This window comes from Eschrichtius robustus, chromosome 12, assembly GCF_028021215.1.
Source record: "Eschrichtius robustus isolate mEscRob2 chromosome 12, mEscRob2.pri, whole genome shotgun sequence".
Classification (NCBI taxonomy): Eukaryota; Metazoa; Chordata; class Mammalia; order Artiodactyla; family Eschrichtiidae; genus Eschrichtius; species Eschrichtius robustus.
In genome coordinates, this window is record NC_090835.1 from 87,368,525 (window position 1) to 87,389,812 (window position 21,288).

At 40.2% G+C, this 21,288-nt stretch overlaps 1 protein-coding gene and 1 pseudogene across 3 annotated transcripts; one reads left to right on the forward strand and one right to left on the reverse strand.

Moving 5' to 3' along the window:
* Positions 1 to 682: 682 nt before the first annotated feature.
* On the forward strand, positions 683 to 15,456 carry ZNF322 (zinc finger protein 322). 3 transcript variants are annotated; one of them, XM_068558383.1, is made up of 4 exons: positions 683 to 971; positions 1,582 to 1,663; positions 1,797 to 1,885; positions 11,074 to 15,456. In XM_068558383.1, exon 4 carries the CDS (start codon positions 11,256 to 11,258, stop codon positions 12,462 to 12,464), a length of 1,209 nt encoding a protein of 402 aa, XP_068414484.1. In that variant the 5' UTR covers positions 683 to 971; positions 1,582 to 1,663; positions 1,797 to 1,885; positions 11,074 to 11,255; the 3' UTR covers positions 12,465 to 15,456. The 3 variants fall into 3 exon arrangements, with proteins under 3 accessions (XP_068414484.1, XP_068414485.1, XP_068414486.1); XM_068558384.1 differs by lacking the exon at positions 1,582 to 1,663; XM_068558385.1 differs by lacking the exons at positions 1,582 to 1,663; positions 1,797 to 1,885.
* LOC137773366 (casein kinase II subunit alpha pseudogene) lies at positions 6,817 to 8,139 on the reverse strand (annotated as a pseudogene).
* Positions 15,457 to 21,288: the final 5,832 nt, after the last annotated feature.

Below are 21,288 nucleotides of genomic sequence, written 5' to 3' on the forward strand. Positions count from 1 at the left end.
AGGAAACTTTTTTTTCATTGAACAACTGAGCAAGGGGAGATGTAGATATAGGTATATTTACTTCTCTCTGAAGGAAATCTCATTTCTGCTCCAACCCAAACATAGGTGATTACTTAAGTTGATTCCAGCCCATAAACAATCAGGAAGGACTGGGAAACCTACAATCAGAGCAGTCCTATCCTCCTCTGCAGTTTTCTCTACCCACACAAAGCCAACACTATCCCCCCTTTAAAGCATTTCATTCATCTCTCTGGCCACATCTTGGGTGACGGAGCGCTTCCACTGTGTTTTGGGATCCTCCATTTCTTCCAGATCCTTCGGGGTGTTTTCCACTGGGTCGGTGGCATCCATGTCTTCTGAGGCTCCTCCTGCCTCGAGTCCTCTTTTAACAGCCTTCAGGAAAGAGAACATAAGTCGGAAACTGTAATATAAACAGGGTTGCTTCTTCTTAGACAAGGTGGCAGTGGGGTCCTCTCGTCACCCCCAGACGTCCGTAGCATCAGAAAGGATCCCTAAATAAAGTCCTCCACTGCTCCGCCCCGAAACACCAAGGGCCCCGGAGCGCAGGCGCCCCAGAGCCCCGCCCCCTGTCCAGAGGCTCGGCCCCTATTGGCCCAGAGGCCGGGGGTGGAGCGCCCTAGTGGCTGAACAGGGGGTGATCATGTGATTCGAGGGGGCGGGGCTGCGCCGGCCGCTTCCCAGTTTGGCTGAAAGGGCTCGGGTACCCGGCCTTGTCGGCCCTTAAAGCGCCCCCTGGATGGCCTGGCCCCAACTGCCCTCGCCGAGCCACGCAAAGGGGACTGCTTCTGGCTCTCGTCGGCCTCCCAGGTTGGCTTTCCTTCTTTTCCCGAAGGTGGGCCCTTAGGTTTACCGCCCGGAGCCTGCGGCCGCCGGGAAACCCAAACCCGAGTGTCCGGAGAGTAACCGGAAGTGCCGTCCCAGGCGGAGAGGCGGCGCCGGCTGCTGCCGTGGTAAGCGCGGCCCGCGGGGCCTGGGAGGGGCATGGCCTGCGGGACCCAGGGATCGGGGGAGGGGTTCTGCGGGACCGGAGACCCCCTCGGCCTCCGCCTGGTAGGAGCAGCCTCTGGTCCTCGCAACAGAGCAGGGTCTGGGACCCCCCCGCCTGACGGCGACTGAAAGGAGGTCAATGAAAAGTTGAAGGAAGAGAAGCTTAGTACTATCGTTCCTGCAGATAATAGTAAACACTGCCAGGCACTTTTCTAAGTGATCTAAGTGTATCTTTCACTTTGGGGGGAAAAAACAAAACAAGGACGTTGAATGTTCTCCACCCACCGCCCACCCCTATCTTTAAGGCAGAGATTGGTCATGTTGCATCGAATCTGTATGCAGAAAAATCTGGTTTGTTTAATCATTCCATAACCATTTTTGGAAACAGGCATTATATATAGCTTTGTATCATATGCCCTTATCAACTGCATCTTGAGGTTTATAGTGGTAGAAGAATGGGTCATTGATCTCAGAGGTTGAGGTAAAAATTGAAACAAGTAGAACAGGACTCAGGGCTTTATTATGAAGTTAAGGTTAGTCATTACCCAGAGGGATTCTCGATGTTTTGTCTAGAGCTGTTGGGAAGGAACTGATGGCTACCAGTGGCAGGTGCTTCTCGCAGGAGAAAACAGAATGTAAGGAAAGGTGGGAAGAGGTAAGTTACGGTTGAAAGATACTGACCAGACTGGGGAGTAAATGGAACCAATTTTTTGATGTCCAAGCCTCAGAAAAGTTATAAATTTCACAAAAATTATAAATTTCTACATTATTGATTTTTTTTCCTCTAGGAGAGGGAAGAATTGAGTGTTGTGAATAGTTATGGACTAGAGACCTTTTGGAGCCAAAAGGAAGATAGTCTTGAGTCTTTGTTGTTATGGTAAGTAACATACCAGGCTGTATGTTTCTATATAAACGGTGGATTTTTGAGGCCGGAGGAGAGGGAAACTGGGGGAGACAAGGAGGAATGGGAGAAGATACATGGAAAGAAGATACATGACCCTTTCTTAGCTCCTGAGATAGCAGAGTGCTAAAACCGAGTCCTGTCCTACCAATTTAAGTGTATTTTCTCCTCCTTTTCAACAGGTTTATTCACAATAGGCTTTTAGTAATTCCTTTGTGATTGATTTGCAGCCCCCAAAAGGCAGTATGCCCAATGCTTAAGCAGGCCCTGGAGTCAGAAGATGGAGATTTAGATACTGGCTCTGCTACTTACTAGCTGTGAGTTCTTACGTAGTTATTTAACTGCCCTGAGCATCAGGTTTTCTATCTGTAAGGCGAAAACATTGGTATTCATACCTATTTTACAATCTTGGGAAGATTAAATGAGATAATCCATGTAATCAATGAAAAATAAATGAGGTAATCCCTAGCCTGGGACCTGATACAGTAATCATTATCTAGTTTTTTAGATAACACTTTATCGACTTTATCTGCTTGTCACTACATCCTTTAACTGTAAGGATAGCCTTGGGCTTTGAAGTTCTGTACTCAACCTGTCTGCCTATTCAGTGCACTCTGATCCTAGCCATGGAAGAGAGAACCAGTCTTTTCCTAGGAAGAGGTAAGAGAAACCTCTTAGCGAAGGGTAGCCTGAAGCTAAGACTTGAAGTATATATTTGGGTTTGCCAGATGGACCAGCCAGGGCTACTAGCCTAGCCTGTTATATTGCTACTGAGGCTTAGAGGATGATGATGGCTCTTTTTTGGTTCTGATATTCATTCATATTTTTCATTCATTCAACAAATGTATTCTAGACGCTAGGACTATTGCAGTGAACAAAAGACTAAGTCCTAACCCTAATGGAAGTTATATTCTAGTAGGAGAGAGACAAGTTAACAAATATAAGATATATACCACAAAGTTGGATGATGATAGGTGCTATGAAGAGAAATATTGTAAAACAGGCTAAGGGGACGTAGCTATTTTAGATGAAGTAGTCAGGGTGTGCCGCTTTTTGAGGAAGTAATTTTCAGTCAGAGACTTGATCAAATAAAGGAGCAAGCTACTTGGGGGGAGAGCATTCTAGGCAGAAGGAGCAAGTGTAAAGATTCTGATGTGTTGTGTGAGGCTGAAGGTAGGGAGAGGTACCACATTATGCAGCGCAGTGAAAACTTTAGGTTTTATTTTTAGAGTGGTAGGAAGCAGTTATAGTATTTTGAACTAGGGAAGTGTCATGGATTACTTTAAATTTTGACAACCAGACTGTATTTTATTTTCTAGGTGCTGACCTCTAAAAGACTTCCTTATTTTTAATTTTTTCCTTATTTTAAATTTTTTTTCCTTGGTGCCCTACTATTGATTGGCTATTTAGGGCAAATATGATACCCTGGGCTGATAAAATTAGGGAATATTGTAATTCATTTACCAGGCTATGACCATGCTCAGAATCGTTTATTTCCACTCTACTCTCCTTTTGACCTTAACAGTAATACACATTTTAAAAGACAAAACTCCCATACAGCCAGCATCTTAGAGTAGCTATTTGTCTGTATGGATGCATATCTTTACTTAGTTGTGATTCTAAAGTCTTCCTTTTCCTCCTAGCATTCCCCATAAATGTTTTTCTGGTTTTTGCTTAATCTTCATATTAATCATTAACTGATTATTATTTATTATTTAGTTAACTATTTTAAATGGATTTTGAACAAGGCTTTGCATAAGAGACAGGCACAGAGGATGAGCTCAAGAAATGTTAGTGTTTTTGTGACTGTGAAGATGGAATTAAGAAAATAATAGAACCTACCATTTATTGAGCATCTGTTGAGACCCAGGCATTGAGCCACGTCCTTTATTGACAGTGTCTCAGTTCCCATGGCAACTCCTTAAGATACGTAATGGTATCTTAGTTATTTTATCGAAATTGAAGTTTGAAGCTGAAGGAAGTAACTTACCCAGGTTCTCATAGCTACAAAAGAGCACAGTGGGAATTTGAGCCAAAATCTGATTCCAGAGTTTGAACATTCAGCTTTAACTATCACAATATACTAACTCTCAGCTCCCATGTTTTTTTTTTTTTTAATTTATATATATATATATCTTTTTTTAAAATTTATTTATTTTTGGCTGCATTGGGTCTTCCTTGCTGCACGCTGGCCCTCTCCAGCTGCAGCGAGTGGGGTCTACTCTTCATTGTGCGCAGGCTGCTCATTGCGGTGGCTTCTCCTGTTGCGGAGCACAGGCTCTAGGTGTGCAGGCTTCAGTGGTTGTGGCAGTGGGCTCAGTAGTTGTGGCTTGCGGGCTCTAGAGCACAGGCTCAGTAGTTGTGGCGCACGGGCTTAGCTGCTCCACGGCATGTGGGATCCTCCCGGACCAGGGCTCGAACCCGTGTCCCACGCATTGGCAGGTGGACTCTTAACCACTGCGCCACCAGGGAAGCCCTCAGCTCCCATGTTCTTAAAAAACAAAATAAGATACATTTAAATTTTGAAGTAATTTCAGATTTACAAAAAAGTTGTAAAATAATATAAAGAATACCCATACACCCTTCACCCACGGTCCCTAAATGTTTACATTTTACTATGTTTGTTTTATGAGTCTGTCTATACTAATTTCTCTATACATAAATGTACCTATATGTACATTTTTTCTGAACCTTTTGAGAGTAAGTTATAGACATAATACCTCATCTCAAACTACGAGAGAATTAGGCCCTAAAGTCCTAAGACATGCTAAGCCCTGAAGTAATAGGTATGCAATGAATTAACTTCTCTCCCATGTGTGTTCAGTGCTACTAGCTACATGCCATCCTTGGGAGAATTGAAAAAATAGTTACTCAAGTCATTTTCTGTAGGGCTTCGTTCTTTGCCAGAACTCTAGTTGAGAAAGCCGGTCCTAAATACTCAATTGTTTATTCCCTGAAGACAAGGCTGTTCTCTTATATTATCATTACAGTTATCACAGTCAAAAAATTAACATTCATATAATACTATTATCTGATCGCCAGACATTATTGGAGTTTAGCCAGTTGTTCCACTAACGTCCTTTGTAGGAAAAGAAAAATAAGTTTTTTTTGTTGTCCAGGATCCATTCCACCATCACCCATTTCATTTAATTGTCATGTCTTTATTGTGGAACATATCCTCAGACTTTGTCTTTAGACTTTTTTTTTTAAGTTTAGGCCATTTATTTGGCAGAATTTTCCTCAGTTTGGGTTTGTCTGATGTTTCCTCATGATTAGATTCAGGTTATACATTTTTGGCAAGATAGCACAGAAGTAATGTTCTGTTCTTCTCTTTGCATCATATTAGGAGGCAACTATATATCTTGTTACTGGTGATGTTAACTCTGATCATTTGGTTAAGGTGGTGTCTTCCAGGTTTCTATACTGTGAAGTTACTTTTTTTGTCTTTGTAATTATTAAATATCTAGTGGGGAGATATATTCAGATTCTGTAAATATCCTGATTCTCATAAAACTTTCATCCACTATATTTTTGCCTGAAACAGTTGTTACTCTTCATTGGACATGTGATGTCTTTAATTCCATCATTTATTCTACATTTGATTGTTGGCTTTTTTAATATAAGAAAAAACTTTCCCTTCTCGCTCACTATTTATTCACTTTTTTTGGGGGGGGGGATAAATAAAACCAAACATTTATTTACACCAAAGAATTCCAACACTGGATCTTTCACATATGAAGGACAAAGTATTATATATATACAGACAGCAAGGGGTGGCAGGGCTGTAACAAGAGAGTTTAGTTTTCCCACAATTACAGGTCTACCATTTCAGTTTTACTGGAGATAGCGGCTCTGCTCCTACCTCTCAGGTACATTTAAAGACTGAGGGGCAGGTCTTCTCAATGGATGGCATGTGAGGGAAGGGGAAGGTAGGAGGAAAAGAAGGTAGAAAGCTTAAAGTAAAATGCAGTGGCCACATCTCTCATTAGCTCTTCAAGAGTTGCTAGCATGAAACCAACATAGACAATGTTTTTTTCTTTTGTAAAAAGCAGTAATTATACCCAGTAACTAACTGAATTCAAAAGGGCCAAGTCAAAGAAAACTGAAAAAGATTTTGCCTTCCTCCTCCTACCAGCTATAGAGCATGTTGGGAGATGAAAGGGGAGAGGACCAAGGTAAGGAGCCTGGGAGGGATGGTATTAAAGTTTTAAACTGAACTGAAACTAAATTATAAGTGAGTTGCATTTAGGTTAGGTCAATAAGACATGATTCATACTGAACAGTCGTTTTCAGGACCTGTCTGCACTTTGGGTAGATTTTCAGCATCTCACTGTAACTAAGACACATTTCCACTAGATTCACCAGTATAACCCCACTGAAGCACTTTTGGAGTAAAGTGATATAAGTGACTAGCAGTACACTGCTCTTATAGGTTGGATCCTTCCTTCCTCCTTCCTTCCCACCTCCCTTCAAGAAGCTACATTTTTGTAATCTCTGGAGGAGAACATGAAATACAAACCCATCAAGGTGTGGGATGGTAGGGGAGCAATGGTGGGCATGGGAAGAAATCTCCACCCAAACGTAACAGCCAGAATTGAGGCTGGTTTATCTTTGTTCTTTAATGATGAGGAACTGAATTTGGAAGGGGAGAAAAAAAATTTGTCCGTGAAATATTCCACCTGCAGATAATTTTTCAGGGACTCCCCTGAGTTATGAAAAGTTCGAGTTAAAAAAAAAGAAAGAAAGAAAAAAAAGAATATCAGCCTATTATAATTTTTTTTTATAACTGAACTACTATAAATCCACAAGCAACGGTTCAGACACGGTGCTTCTGAAGTGTTTCACTCCTCCCCACCAGGCGCAAGCTGCATCAAGGGAGTGAGTGGACTCCCCAGCCTCTGCTCAGGCATCAGGAGACAGAAGGGGCCATTACTGCTGAGCGCCAGCGGCAGCTGGAACAGGCACCCCGAGGGGGTTGGCAGCAGCAATCACTGGTGTAGCCTGCCCGAGGTCCAAGGGCTGAAGGGGTTGGCACTGAAGAAATCCCTGACATCATATTGGCGCTGCTGACAGGCATACTGCCCCCTGGCATGCTAGATGAGCCCATTCAAGCCTGGTCCTTCACAACAGTGTAGAAATAGGGGTGCTCCATGGCCTCTCTTGCGGTGAGCCATGAGTGGTGGTCATACCGCAGCAGCTTGTCCAGGAAATCCAAGGCCTCAGGGCTGACCAGGTGCTGGTTTTCACTGTGGACAAAGCGTTGCCATCGCTTACAGGAATGTCTGCCCAAGATATCGTTAAAACGTGGCTCTAATTCAATGTTGTATTTGTCAATATAGTCATGTAAATCTTCTGTCCCCAGAACCTTGGCTGTCCTCACCAACTGATCATAATTGTCATGTCCATGGAAAAATGGCTCCTTTCGGAAGATCACACTTGCCAGCATACAACCCAAGCTCCACATACCCAAACTATAATCATACATCTGATAGTCTGCAAGTAGCTCAGGACTTTTGAAATATCGGGAAGCAACTTGGACGTTATGTTCTTGGCCAGGATGGTAAAACTCAGCCAAAGCCCGGTCTATTAGCCGTAGCTTTCTGTGCTCATGATCAATCATAACATTATAGGGCTTTACATCTCTGTGCATAATCCCCATCCTGTGACAGTAATCCAGGGCCTTCAGAATCATACATGTAAAATCGAATATCATAGTCTGTTAACGTCTGGTACAATTGCTTGAAGTCTGTGTTGTTTACGTGTTCAAAAACCAAGGCGGGAGTTCGTGACACAGGGTCTTCTACAATGTCTGCCAGATGATGTTGGGACCGCCTCGCAAATTCCCCAAAATCTTTATTTCACGCTTGATTTGCTTCTTCTTTACTGGCTTGAGAATTTTAACACAACTTTTTCATTATTTGTGATGTTGATGGCTTCAAATACTTCACTGTATTTACCCGGGCCTAATTTTCTAACCAGCTGGTAGTCATCTTGATTTCCCCATTCCACCACATGTGACTTGTAATCCCAGTACTCTCGGGGTCTGTGCGTATTAACATCTGTGTAAACTCTGGCCCTGCTTGGCATGGGTCCCGACATGTCAGACAGGTTGGCGGACAAAGCTGGACTTGACGTTTGGAGAGATGGCAGTCACTCTGTTGAGAGGCAGCTGGGGGTAAGACCTTGTTTCAGAACTGTTTCCTTCAAACTGTGGTGGAAGCTGCAGTGGCGGCGGCCACTCTCCCCTCTCTTCACACAGACAATATGGCGGCGGCAGACTATTTATTCACTTTTTAAATGAGTATGGATTCATGGATTCTTATTGTGTTACTAATTTATCACTACCATTATTTATTTTGATGTTGTTTGTTCCGGATTTGTATAGTGGCAGCCCCTTCAGCCTGGCTCCTGGGTCCACTTGGCATATTGTCACCTCTTTTTGAGCACTTCCGTATTTTCTGACACAACAAGATGTTCCAGGTTCATCTTGTACTTTCTAAACCCTGGAATTAGCCATTTCTCCAGTGAGCCTTGATTCCTTTCAATGGGAAATGGTGTTGAGAAACCACGCTCTAAGTGCTTGGTGTGCTCATTACTACTGGGATTTCATCGTTTCTGTGACCTCTCAGCTAGACATTAGTAGAAAAAAAGTACACACTTTCACACATACACACATTTCTATTTTTTCTGTATATACTTAGAAACCTTGACCTCATACTGATACTTCTAATTCCAGTTAAACACTACAGATGCAGAGTTCATTCTAGCCTTTCCCTTTTCTGTGTTTGTAACCCCCTTCGCTGACAGTGAAGCATCTGGGTGCCGTTATATTTATTTATGTGTTCATTCCTAGGCTATACATTAAGTAGTGAACCTTTTCCACTCTGGGGGAAAACTCCTACTAATTAGAGTTCAGTAATTGTTTATAGTCCTTTTTATCTTTAGTTTGAGTTTATATAATCCTAATACTGTATTATAAAATTATTTGAGTTATTTTTCCCCCTCCTGGGTGGTTTTGTTATTAATTTGAAATACAGACTTGTTTGTTTTATTTGTATTCCATTTTAATTTTTTTCTCCCCCAGCTTTTCTATTTATTTATGTATTTATGTATTTGTTGAATATGTGAAATGTAACAGTTTAAAAAGTAAAAATGTGTGTTTTACAAAAATGTATATACTAACAGAAGTATGACTCTCTTTCCATCCACCCTTTGGTACCAGTTTCATTTTCCTGTCCTTTTGATCCCATTTACACCTACCTTGTGATGATAACCAAACTCATTAGTTTCTTCTTTTCTGAGTTTCTTTTTGGCCAAATGAATAGATACATGTATAGTTTCTCATTTCTACTTCATTCTTACACAAAATGTAGCATACTTTTTTACACCGTTGCTTTCTAAAATTTACGGTTTATCCTAGAAATTGCTCCACATCAATTCATAAAGGTTATCTTCATCCTGTTTTACAGCTACAAAGTACCTCATTATATGTGAACATACCTCCTCTGTGCCAGGCACTGTCCCAGGTGCTAGGGAAACAGCAGCAAATGAAATGAACTAAAATCCTTGTCCTTTAGGGGCTTACATTCTACTGAGAAAAATAAAACAGGAAAGGAGAGAAGGAGTGTTGTATGTGTGGGTCAGCTGGGGTGGAGGTGTGTCATAATTTAAAATAGGATGGTCAGTCAGGCTTTACTGAGACTATGACAGTTTACCAAAGATTTGAGTGAGGTGAGAGAGGGAGCCTTGAAGATCTAAAGGAAGAGCACTTTAGCAGGGAGAGACTACAAGCACAAAGACCTTGAAATGGGAATGGACCTGGCTTGTTTGAACAACAGCAAGGAAGCCAAGGTGACTAGCGTGCAGTACACACGAGAAGAGCAGGGAAGTGTGTCGGAGTGGTAACTAGGAGTCAGATTTCCTAGGGACTGGTAGGTTCTAATAGGAGCAGTTTTGGTGGAGTAGTGAGGGTATTTGATTGGAGTATGTTCCAGAAACCTTGGAAAATAAGAATTAAAGACAATAAACAGGTTGATTTCTTTTGAGGAATTTTGCTGTAAAGAGAAACAGAAGTGAGACAATAGATTGAGCGTGAGGTGGTTGAGAGAAGTTTCTTGTTAGTGCTTTTGTTTTAGGAGAGAGGTAACAGCTAGTTTGCTGATTAGTGTGATCCAATAGGAAAGAACAAATTGATATTGCAGGAGAGAGAGGATAGAATTGCAGGAGTGATGTCTTTGTGGCAAAAAGGGGTGGAATCCAGTACACCAATGGACAGGTTGTCCTTAGATTGAGCAGGGGCAGTTTGTTATCCGTGGTAACAGAAGGAAAGATGGAGAGTGCATGACCACACTTGGAAGAGGTTGGTTGATGTGGTGGGAGCATGTGGAAGTGTTTTTTTTATGTTTTTGGTTTTTGGCTTCCTTAGATTTTCTCAGTAAAATAGGAAGCAAAGTCATCCTATTTTTTTTTATCAGCAGTAAGTTGGGATTTTTCTTTTTGAGCAAGCTTTGTGCTCATACGACCGTATCAAAGCAGAATCTTAGGCCCCTTTATCATAAGAATAGTTATTATAATAGCTAACACAGAGTGCTTACCATGAGATAGATCGTGATTAATTTATTATTCACCTCAATGATGTGAGATAATTTCCATCATTAATCCATTTTATAGATGAGGAAACTACATACAGAGTGATTAAGTAGCTTACCTGACATCACACAGCTAGGATGATAGTCATAGAAACTTACTTTCTCTGTCTTTGCACTGGGAATTCTAATGATCATTAACCATTTTCTTCCAAACCTCACTATAGAAAGGACTGCACACATACTCATAGCCCCTTTTGGACTGTTTTCTTCATGAGCAGGCGTACTGATTATTAGGCGTCTTGATTATTCAGTTGAACCAAAGGAAGAGGAGGAATCCTGGTTTTGAGATCACCTGAGTTCATTAAAGAAACAGTTCTTCCTGGTACTTGCCCTGTATGTGTTGCTGATTGGTTTTATACTAGCAAAGAGGAAAACTAACTGCTTTCAACCCCTGTAAAACCTAGAGCACTTGTGGACTTTGATGCAGAAATTCTGTCTTTTCTGCAGCAATTTTAATTTTGAGCATTTTTTTCTTAGTTAAATGAATATAAATAATACTTCTTCTTTGTCTCACAGGGTTGGAAATACCAAGTAAAGAATTAGTATATATGATGCTGGAAACTTGCAGAGAGGAGCTGCTCATGACTGAAAGGCCTAAAACAGATGTATCTTTCAAGTTCTCATCGAGAAAATGACTGTGAAGAAAATGATGGGTCAGGAAGACCAGTGGAAAACTCCCTAGGAGAGAGCCATAGAAAATGTACACTTCAGAAGAGAGGTATAATCAGAGAACTCAAAAAAGGAAAATATATCATGTATGCCCTCAGAAGGGTAAAAAGATTTTTATTCATGTGCATGAGATTGCTCAAATAGATGATCAAATATACCAGTGCCTTGAACGTGAGCAAAACTTCTGTGAAAACTTAGCTCTTATTATGTGTGAGAGAACCCATACTGGGGAGAAACCTTATAGATGTGATATGTGTGAGAAAACCTTCATCCAAAGCTCAGATCTTATTTCACACCAGAGGATCCACAATTATGAGAAACCTTATAAATGTAGCAAATGTGAGAAGAGCTTTTGGCACCACTTAGCCCTTTCAGGACACCAGAGAACACATGCAGGTAAAAAATTCTATACATGTGATATTTGTGGCAAGAATTTTGGTCAGAGCTCTGATCTGCTTGTCCACCAGCGAAGCCATACAGGCGAGAAACCGTATCTATGTAGTGAGTGTGACAAATGCTTCAGCCGAAGTACAAACCTCATAAGACACCGAAGAACTCACACAGGTGAGAAACCATTTAAGTGTCTGGAGTGTGAAAAAGCTTTTAGTGGGAAATCAGATCTTATTAGCCACCAGAGAACTCATACTGGTGAAAGGCCCTACAAATGTAATAAGTGTGAGAAAAGTTACCGACACCGTTCAGCCTTCATTGTTCATAAAAGAGTTCATACTGGGGAGAAGCCCTATAAGTGTGGTGCCTGTGAGAAATGCTTTGGCCAGAAATCAGACCTTATTGTACACCAGAGAGTCCACACAGGTGAGAAGCCGTATAAATGCTTAGAATGTATGCGAAGTTTTACTCGGAGCGCCAACCTAATCAGGCACCAGGCAACTCACACTCACACTTTTAAATGCCTGGAATATGAGAAAAGTTTCAGCTGTAGTTCAGACCTTATTGTGCATCAAAGAATTCACATGGAAGAGAAACCACATCAGTGGTCTGCATGTGAGAGTGGCTTCCTCCTGGGCATGGACTTTGTTGCCCAACAGAAAATGAGAACTCAGACAGAGGAGCTGCATTATAAATACGGTGTCTGTGATAAAAGCTTTCACCAGAGCTCAGCCCTTCTTCAACATCAGACAATCCACATCGGTGAAAAACCATATATCTGTGATGTGGGTGAAAAAGGTCTTGAGCTCAGCCCTCCCCATGCATCAGAAGCCTCACAAATGTCTTGACCAGACAAGAAGTTATAATGCCATAAAAAATGTATTTACAGTGTAAGAGAACTCCTTAAGATGAAGAACTCTAAGCAAATCTCAGACTTTCCTCAGAGCTCAGATTTCACTGGGGACCAGAGAATCTGCAGTTGTAGGAAGTTGAGAAATGGTTTGCCCAGAGAGCTGTCCTTACAGAACCTTATCAACCACTCCAATGGGAAACCTTACAAATGCTCTGAGTTTGGGAAAACCTTTAGTCCAAGCTTGTATCTGATCACCCACAAGAGGATTCATACAGGTGGGAAACCTTACAAATTTGGTGAATGTGAGAAAGCTTTCTAGCAATGGTCACCTCTTCTCATTCCAAGAGAATTCACATTGGTGGACAGCATTTTTAATACCCTGTGTCAACAGTGCTTCAGAGAGTGTGCACATTTCATTGGACGTCAGAACGCCCCACTGGGGAGAGACCCCCACAAGTGTGAAGAAAGCTTCTAACAGAACTATGACTTTCTTACCTATCAGAGAAGCCATACAGGTGAAAATTTCTATATTTACCTTGAAGGTGGCAAAAGCATTAGGTGGAGAGCCTTCTTGGGTTTGCACCCCCCCCCAAAAAAAAAAAAAACAATCTGAGGAAAGACCTTATGAATTCTCTGAATGAGAAAAACTTCTGTCAGTGATTGGTTTTTGTGGTATACTGGGGAACTCACGTAAGTGAAAAACCCTATAAATAACCTTGAGTCTAAAAAAAAGCCTTGCAGGAAATCCCTACCTTATTGTGCCCCAAAGAACCTACTCTGCAGATAATTTTGTTCTAGTAAGAGATCTAACTGTGGACTCTGTACATTTAATAGGTATGAGAAGAACTGTTCTCATAGTTAGTTGACCCGTATAGTAGAGATGACTTTTAATGAGTCAATATGTAAACTTTTTTTTAGATACCCAGAAACTTTTTCTGGGAGGAGCTAGGGCAGGTCAGAGTAGGCCTGATGGGAAACTCAGGTAAAGATGCTTTTCTTTTATCTGAACCACTTAATGATTGCTTTACTTACAGTTTTTAAAATTTGGAACTCCAATAAAGAAAAGGACTGTAACCTTGAGATAGATGGTGTGGCATGTGTTACTGTTGGGGGAAAGAAGTACATTTACTTTGCCTCTGTCGATTTTGTAAGTCTTGGCTGGAATGGGGACTAGTGTGTTGATAGCAGCATGGGAACCTTTTGCTGGTTGTGAAAAGAACTAAGCAGCTAGGGAGTAGTTATCGTAGATCAAAACTCTTCCCAAGGCTTCCCCTTTGGAGGGCCAACCTCATAACGAGGTAGAATACTCAGCTTTTTACTTGTGAGTTGAGGCATACCCTCACAAGTTTCCTTTCCCTAAAATCTTTCAAATTATTACTGGTATTTGCAGTTTCAGCTTTAGAGATTCATTTCTTCTCAACTCAGAGATGCACATTCCAGGATAATAGTTATGATTTTTGCTAGTACCCATACTTTTGTGACTTCATTTATCATGTTTCTTTCAATGGTAAGATATCCTCATCAGCTCCTTGCAAAATAATTAAGAGAAAGCTGAAAGAAAGGTTTAAGCCTGAGTAGGCTTTAAACTTTACAGAGTAAAACACATAATGATGCATTATTAATGGAGAAGCTAGACTTTGATTTTGAGAATCGTGACTCAAAAGCTGGTGTTTTGTGTTTTTTTTTCCACTCCATTATCCTGCTGTTTATAGCAAATCAAGCCGCATAATGACATGCCTTTCATTTACTTCGGTTCTGCCAAGGAGAGAGAATACTTTTTATTCCCAGGGAAAAGACTGCAATCACCACAATATAAGGTATATATTTCGCTTGTAATGTAGGATTCTAAATGCTAGAAGGGAAAAGTAGTTGGCAGATTCATCAGAGGTTTAAGGATAAGCACTTACCTCTAACTTAACAGAATAATTATGATTACCTTTAATATTCTCCAGAAATACTCTAATTAACCTAGGGATCTGTAAGTGGACACTTCTGAGGTTTTTTTCTTCCCTCAGATTAAAAGACATTTAATATAAATACTTAAGACTTCTACAGTATTTGGGACTGTAGGCTTGGTGAATAAGTATTTTGAGTCTGGTTTATCTTAGCAAATCCTGAACTCCAGAGAGCGTTGGTGTTCGGACTCATGGCGGTGGCCAACTGTTGCACTGCCACCTTGTGTATGGCTCTAAGCTTTGATCCTGATGACTGGTTGATGACCTTGATAATCTTAGGGTCAGAGGATATAGCTCATAGTGATAATAAGGAATCTGATTCTAGGGTGTTTTTTTCTTTCTTCTTTTAGAAAACAGGTCCTAGAAGTTTATTTGATCGGATGTATTTTAGTAATTTTCATAAATAGCTCTTATACCATAAATAGTTGCTCGGTGTGATAAAACACACAAGATGTATTTGTTTCTCTTTGGTGAAAATCATGCCTATCACTAGTATATGTTTGACAATTGTAATTCTTAAAATAGTATTGGGTGTATGGCTTGGTGGTGATGAAAATTAGTCCTTATGGCTACTTGTTAGTCATTAGAGAGAACTTGGAGAAGGGAACAGAGTTTGTATCTTTGGCAGGGCAATGACTTGCCCCTTCTTTCAACTAATCTTCCTGGTAATTGTCTCTAGTCTTTAAGTAAATTAAGAATGGACCATCCCTCAGACAGAGAACTTTGGGGGTATGAAACAGGTCTGAGGGCTTTTAACCATGGGGGGAAAAAGGTGTTGGTATTACTCATATAGAATAACCTGAGGTTGGAAAGGACCACTTGGGAGCCTGTAACCAAAACTAGAAGGTAACTTCTGGGATGGATGGAGGTTCTCTTGAAACAGTGCCAACCTAAATCTACCTCAGGTAAGTAGTCAGAGTGACTTTTTCACGATTTCAGACCAAACGAGACACTTGTATTCAGTCAATGTATTCCTATGCTTTAATGTTTTTGTTTTCCCTTAATTCTTAAATAAAAGCATTGTTCTGAAAACTCCATTTTTGCCTCCACTGTACTAAGAAAAAGCATTTCCCCTACACTTGTGTTAGAATAAAGCAGATGTTCAGGAGTCCTTTCACAGTGTATACATATATCAAACTGTCATAGTGTACACTTTAAATACCTTACAATTTTATTTGTCAGTTATATCTCAGTAAAGCTGGGGGGAAAAGGAATAAAGTGGATATTCATGTGACCCTTTGGCCTGGTGGTGATGATAGCCATTGGACCATCTCTAGAATTCCAAGATTTTCTTTTTTCTTTAAGATTTCCAGGAATTTTTGATGCTAAGGCAAATAATGAATGGAAACCTGGAAGGAGTTATTGTCTTTGCTCTGCTGTAGGCATTGGATCCTTTTGGAGCCTCCCCATTGCATTACATACAGAGTACAGGGAGGAGTAATAGCTTAAACTGACCGTATTTGGGACTAAAATTCAGAAACAACAAAACTGTCTGTCTATACCCTCAAAATAAAGGACAATTTTGAATTTTCAATTCCCAGTGGAATTCATGTATGACTCCAGTTCTACCTCTTACCACCTCATCTTATCATGTGTTGGAGTGAGGCAAAGGAGATGGTGTAAAAATGGTGGCACTGATTTACCTCCCATTATGAAGTTTGCCCCAGTTTACATCTATTTGCTCTGCCACAGAATAGGTCCCAGCGTTTTAAGTGGCTCTCATTGTGGGAAAAGAAAAGTTAAGACAATTTGGATGGATGAAAAGGGGAAGGGAAAATGGTACAATTTCAAGTTTTGTTTTTTATTTTGACATAAAGTGGTGTGGCTAAAACAAGGCCTGTGGCCTTCATGCTTATCCCCCCGCTTAAAGTGATGCTACATCCCAATGTTTAGCTGGGCTGTGGCGAGAAATATTTCCGGGAAAAACACTAGTCATAGCCCTTACAAGTAATTAGAAGAGAAATGGTGCCACACTCGGGTAGGAGAAGGGAAAGGTGCCTCCCAGTACATGTGTATGCCACAAAAGTTTCTTGAAAGAGTTCTTCACATTGCTTCCTGACGGGCTGGGGAGGACTTGTATGTGACTGAAGCTTTGTTGTTTCATGCCCAAAATATTAGCTTGTGTCATTACCCAAGCAGAGATTTGGACTTTAAAGTGAGGGAGGCTGAAGGCAGTTAACCCTTGCAGAGAGAATCCTTTTTCCATCTGGCACAGGACACTTTAAAAATAGGGGTATAGGAATCCAACTCTCAGTAGTAACTGATAACATCAAATAATTGGTAATTAGTGAAGAAAGGAGAAGACTCTTGGAGTAACTCCTGTTGTTTATCTTTTATACCCACTTTCAAATTCTCTGCAACCCTCTTGTATCCAGGAATCTTGGTCTTAATTGCCTGGCTCAGAAATTTGCATTAATGTATCTGAAAATGAGAAGTCTTTTATATAGAATTCGAAGTGAACCTCCTCACTATTGAATCCAGCACCTCGTTTAGATGAGGAGCCTCAGTCTTGCAGATGAAGTTGGAGCTGCTTTGGGAGACATGAGGGCAATTGGTTCGGGGGCAGTAGGGCCATATCATGATTTACCAACAGGCAGTTTAAACCACATCAGTTGTTTCTGACTGAGCAGGGGACTGATAAGGGAGTTGTTTGGAACAGTCACAGTTGTTTGGAACAGGGCTGCAGTGACCTGTCTTCTCTCCTCTGTCAATGTCATAAGCCCACACTCTCAGCCCTCATTCTCCAGCCCTATTCAGCCACCACCACCCCTGCATAGGATCATCTACTCCAACGAGAAAAATCTCTAGTAGAGGCCTCCTGACCACTTCAAAACAAATCTCTTTATCCTGCCTTTCTTCTCCCAAAGGAATAAACGTCCTGACTCCTTTAACATGCCAAGCACATTCTCTTCAACAACCTCTGAAACCTTCCTCATTTATCTCTCTCTAGATTTTTTCATTTATTTCCTTCATTGAGATTTTCCCTCATGTCTTCAAATATGTATAGATGCCCTTTCATTCCCTGTCTTTTTTTTTTTTTTTTAAACTTTAGGTTGCCCTTAATAGGCTAGTGTTTCTCTTAATTTTCGCCCTTCCAGAATTCACCAGCTTAAAATCTATACTGCCTCCGTTTCTAAGTGTTCATTTCCTATCATGCTATAATCTGGCTTTACACAATTTCCCACCTAGCTATTCTCTCAAAGATCATGAGCGACCTTTGAAACAAAGTGGATGATGTGCTCTCCAACACGGCACATCAGTTGCCTGCCTCTTTTTTTTGTCCTTAGCAATACAGTATAGTACTGATTCTCACCCTGTCTTTCTGACATTTCTTTCTGTTGACGCCTATGTTGGCTCCTTTTTTCCTAATCTCATAAAGCATAGGGGCTGATTACCTGCTTTTTCTTAGAAAATGTATTCATCTGTATTGTATGTCTTTTACTCAGATGTAAGTAACCTCCAAATTCTCATTCCCATAAGAGCTAATTTTAGTTTTCCAGCATCCTGAGTCATTTCTCTTAAAGGCTCAAACCATGTAAAATCCAACTCATTTCCATTTCCAACCACTGACCCATGTCCCAATTTTTCCATTAGGATTGATGGCACCACCTTTGCTGAGCCAGGGTATCATCTTTGACTCTTTCTTTTCTCTCCCGTCACCAGATCCTGTTATACTTTCTTCATGTCTCTCACCCTTATTCCTTCATTTGCATTCTTACTATAACCACTCTAGTCCAGAAACTTATTAGTTTTGATTTTTACAATAATCTCTCTTATCTCTCCTCTTTCTCTCCATCCTACTCAGTTCAGTAGGTTTACCTGCTTTTTACACTGTCTTATGCAACCTTAAATAGATTACTTTCCATTACTTATAGCATCAGCTGTACGTTTTCTAACCTAGCTTTTACGGAGCCTAAAATTTGATCCCTTTTTAGATATATTTTCTGAAATTAATCTAGAGCTGACATTTCACCCTCATCTGTTGTGCGGCAGGAGCGTGGTTTGATGAATCGAGGGCAACTTCAAGCATGAAATACCATTTCCTTTGGTTTGTGAGCCCAAGTTTAAGCTAATTTAGCACCTAGCATTATCCTGATTAGCATTATGGGTCTAAGGTGGGCACATAAACTATGTTGGCCCAATTAGGCTAAAGGAAAAATCTTATATAAACTCCTCCCCACTCATTCCACAGGCATGGTTGATCTGGCTCTGGGGAGTGACAGAAAGCAGAGCTGAGAAAATTGCCAAGAGATGGGTCAAGAACCATGGCTGAAAAAAAGATGAGAAAAAAAGTCCTTTTTGATTACGTCTTATTGAGTTGGGTTTCTATTACTTATAACTGAAAACATTTTCATATATTCCATAAACTCTTACCTAGTTAGGCAGTTTTCCTTGCTATCCACTGAACATACTTGTTTTTTGTTTACTGTGCTTTCTGTACTTGGACTGTGTTTCATATTGCTTTCTAGCTACTCAAATCTAAATATCTGAATATAAATATCTGTACAAAATATGAATTTATATGGAACTCATACATCCTTGGAAGGCTCTCTGGTATCTGTTCTCTGATGACCGGAAGTGACTATGGAAGATATCCATGGATGAAGGACTCTACTGGGCTTGCACAATTTTATGGATTATGCGTCAGATGATACTCAATATCTAAAAGGAAGCTCAGGTCACATGGTCATCCTTTGTATCCCATTGTGCAGCATTAAGTCTCTACAAAGCCCAGTAAAGAGTGAGGAGCTTTTTCTCAGTTATTCTTTTCCTGTGAATTGACAGAGGCTTCATAGAGCATCTCTATTTAACACGGACCCTTGATGCACCATTGGATCTGGTATCATAAAGCCCAGTTACACAGCAACTTGCTCAATACTCTAAATCAGCTACAAAGTAGCTTAATGGATTTGGGGACTGAGATGAAATAAGGTAGGTAGAGTTTTGGTAAGGCTCCATCTATCCCTCATTTGGCACTTATAGGGAGGAGCTCTCCAACTATTCTTACTCATAGTGTTACTGGGGCTTCTGAGTGTTTACTGGACTTCTCCTCCCATGGGTCCTTCTCATGGAAATGATAGGACTCCACATTTCCCGGTGATCAGAAGAACTAACACATATCCCCAAACTGTCCAACTGATGATAAGTATCAGGCATTTGAATCTGAGCTTTTAAAGATTTCTAATTAGGGTCAGGCAGGAAATTTTAGTGGGAGCCATACAAAGAGAGAACTAAGAATGTAATGACTGTTGAGTGAAGGCCCAATATTTGAATCACTCCTGTCATAAGGAAAAAGAGGCCAATAGTGACTAGTGATGTCTATTTTAAGACAATGTGTGGCCATTATTGAACATTCGAAATATTCCCCAAAAAATAATAATTAAAAAAGTGGTACAGAAGGGAATATCCCTCATCAACTCAGCAATCATCTCAGACTCTGAATTAGCAAATAATTCTGCTCTTTTTCTTAACCATAGTAAAGTAAAATATCACTGGCAGCAAGCCTATGCATTATATGAAAGCTGTTTAATGAAGAACAAGCATGTTTGAGGCTTATTAGTAGCTTAATCTAAAAGTGTCAACTGACAAAGAAAATAGGGTGAACGAAAAAAGCTTATTGAACAAGTTTTTCCATGGGATAGAGAACAATGAAATCCAGGGACCAAGATGTCATTGTTAACTTTGGAAGAAGAGAGCCTGCACAATAGAATCAACTGGGAAGATTTTTAACATAGCAATGCCTGGTTTCTTCCGAAGAGATTCTGATTCAATGAGTCCAGAAACGTCAGGTACTAGAAAACATTTTTGAGTCATCTCCTCAAAAGATTCTAGTAAGTATCTAAGTTTGAGAACCACTCAGAGGCAGGAGAAATTGTGAAGATGTTTAAAGCCAGACATTAGGTGACTATTTCAAGCAGTCTGTATTATTAATGATGAAAGAAACAGATCATTCTCTACTACCTGGTATCAAAAACAAAGCTTATGCTGGAAACAGAAGCAATTACCTTGATGACCTTGGAAAAAATTGAAGATAACTTCACCAGTGGAATTAAAGGCAAGAGACTAAATCCCTATGGACTGAGAAATTTAACTAGGGGAAAAAATCCTAGGAATTTAAGCCTTTTTATTTACTCAGTGCTATTGTTTCTTCTTGGGAAACACCAGAAGGTAAGATTGGAAAAAGAAGTTTAAATTTCAAAATTTCTAGCACCTTCATGGTTTCAATGAGGCAGAAATGGATGACAACCTATACTATTTTAGATACTTCCAAAGCAGTAGATATATTTTCATCTTAACTTGGCCTACCTTAATTCATCTCATATTTAAAAGTTGAGAAATATTAGTCTTGTCTAGGTCTTGGGTTCTTTTTAAAGAATATTATGTGAATATAAGACATTATGATTTGACTGTACTATAATGTACACAACTTTAAAACTCATTCAGAGAATCTCTTCATGGATCTATTTCATTAAATCTACACTTTTTTTCCCCTAAGAAGCACATATTGAACTCTTTGTAAAGCAAAGTTCTATTTGATTAAAATAGTACTTTTTAAAATGACATTATCTTTTAGTGGCCTATACTCTAGTTTAGAGAATAAGTCATTATACAAAATAATAGGATAAAAATAAAGATGGAAGTTAATATATGTTTTATGGATTGAATTGTGTCCCTCAAAATTTATATGTTGAAGTCCCAGTACCTCAGAATGTGACCTTATTTGGAGATTTGGTCCTTACAGAGGTAATCAAGTTAAAATAAGGTCAATAGAGTGAGTGTTAATCCAGATGACTAGTGGCCTTATAAAAAGAGGAAATTTGGAAACAGACACAAAACAGCAAGATTGCCATGCGAAGATGGAGG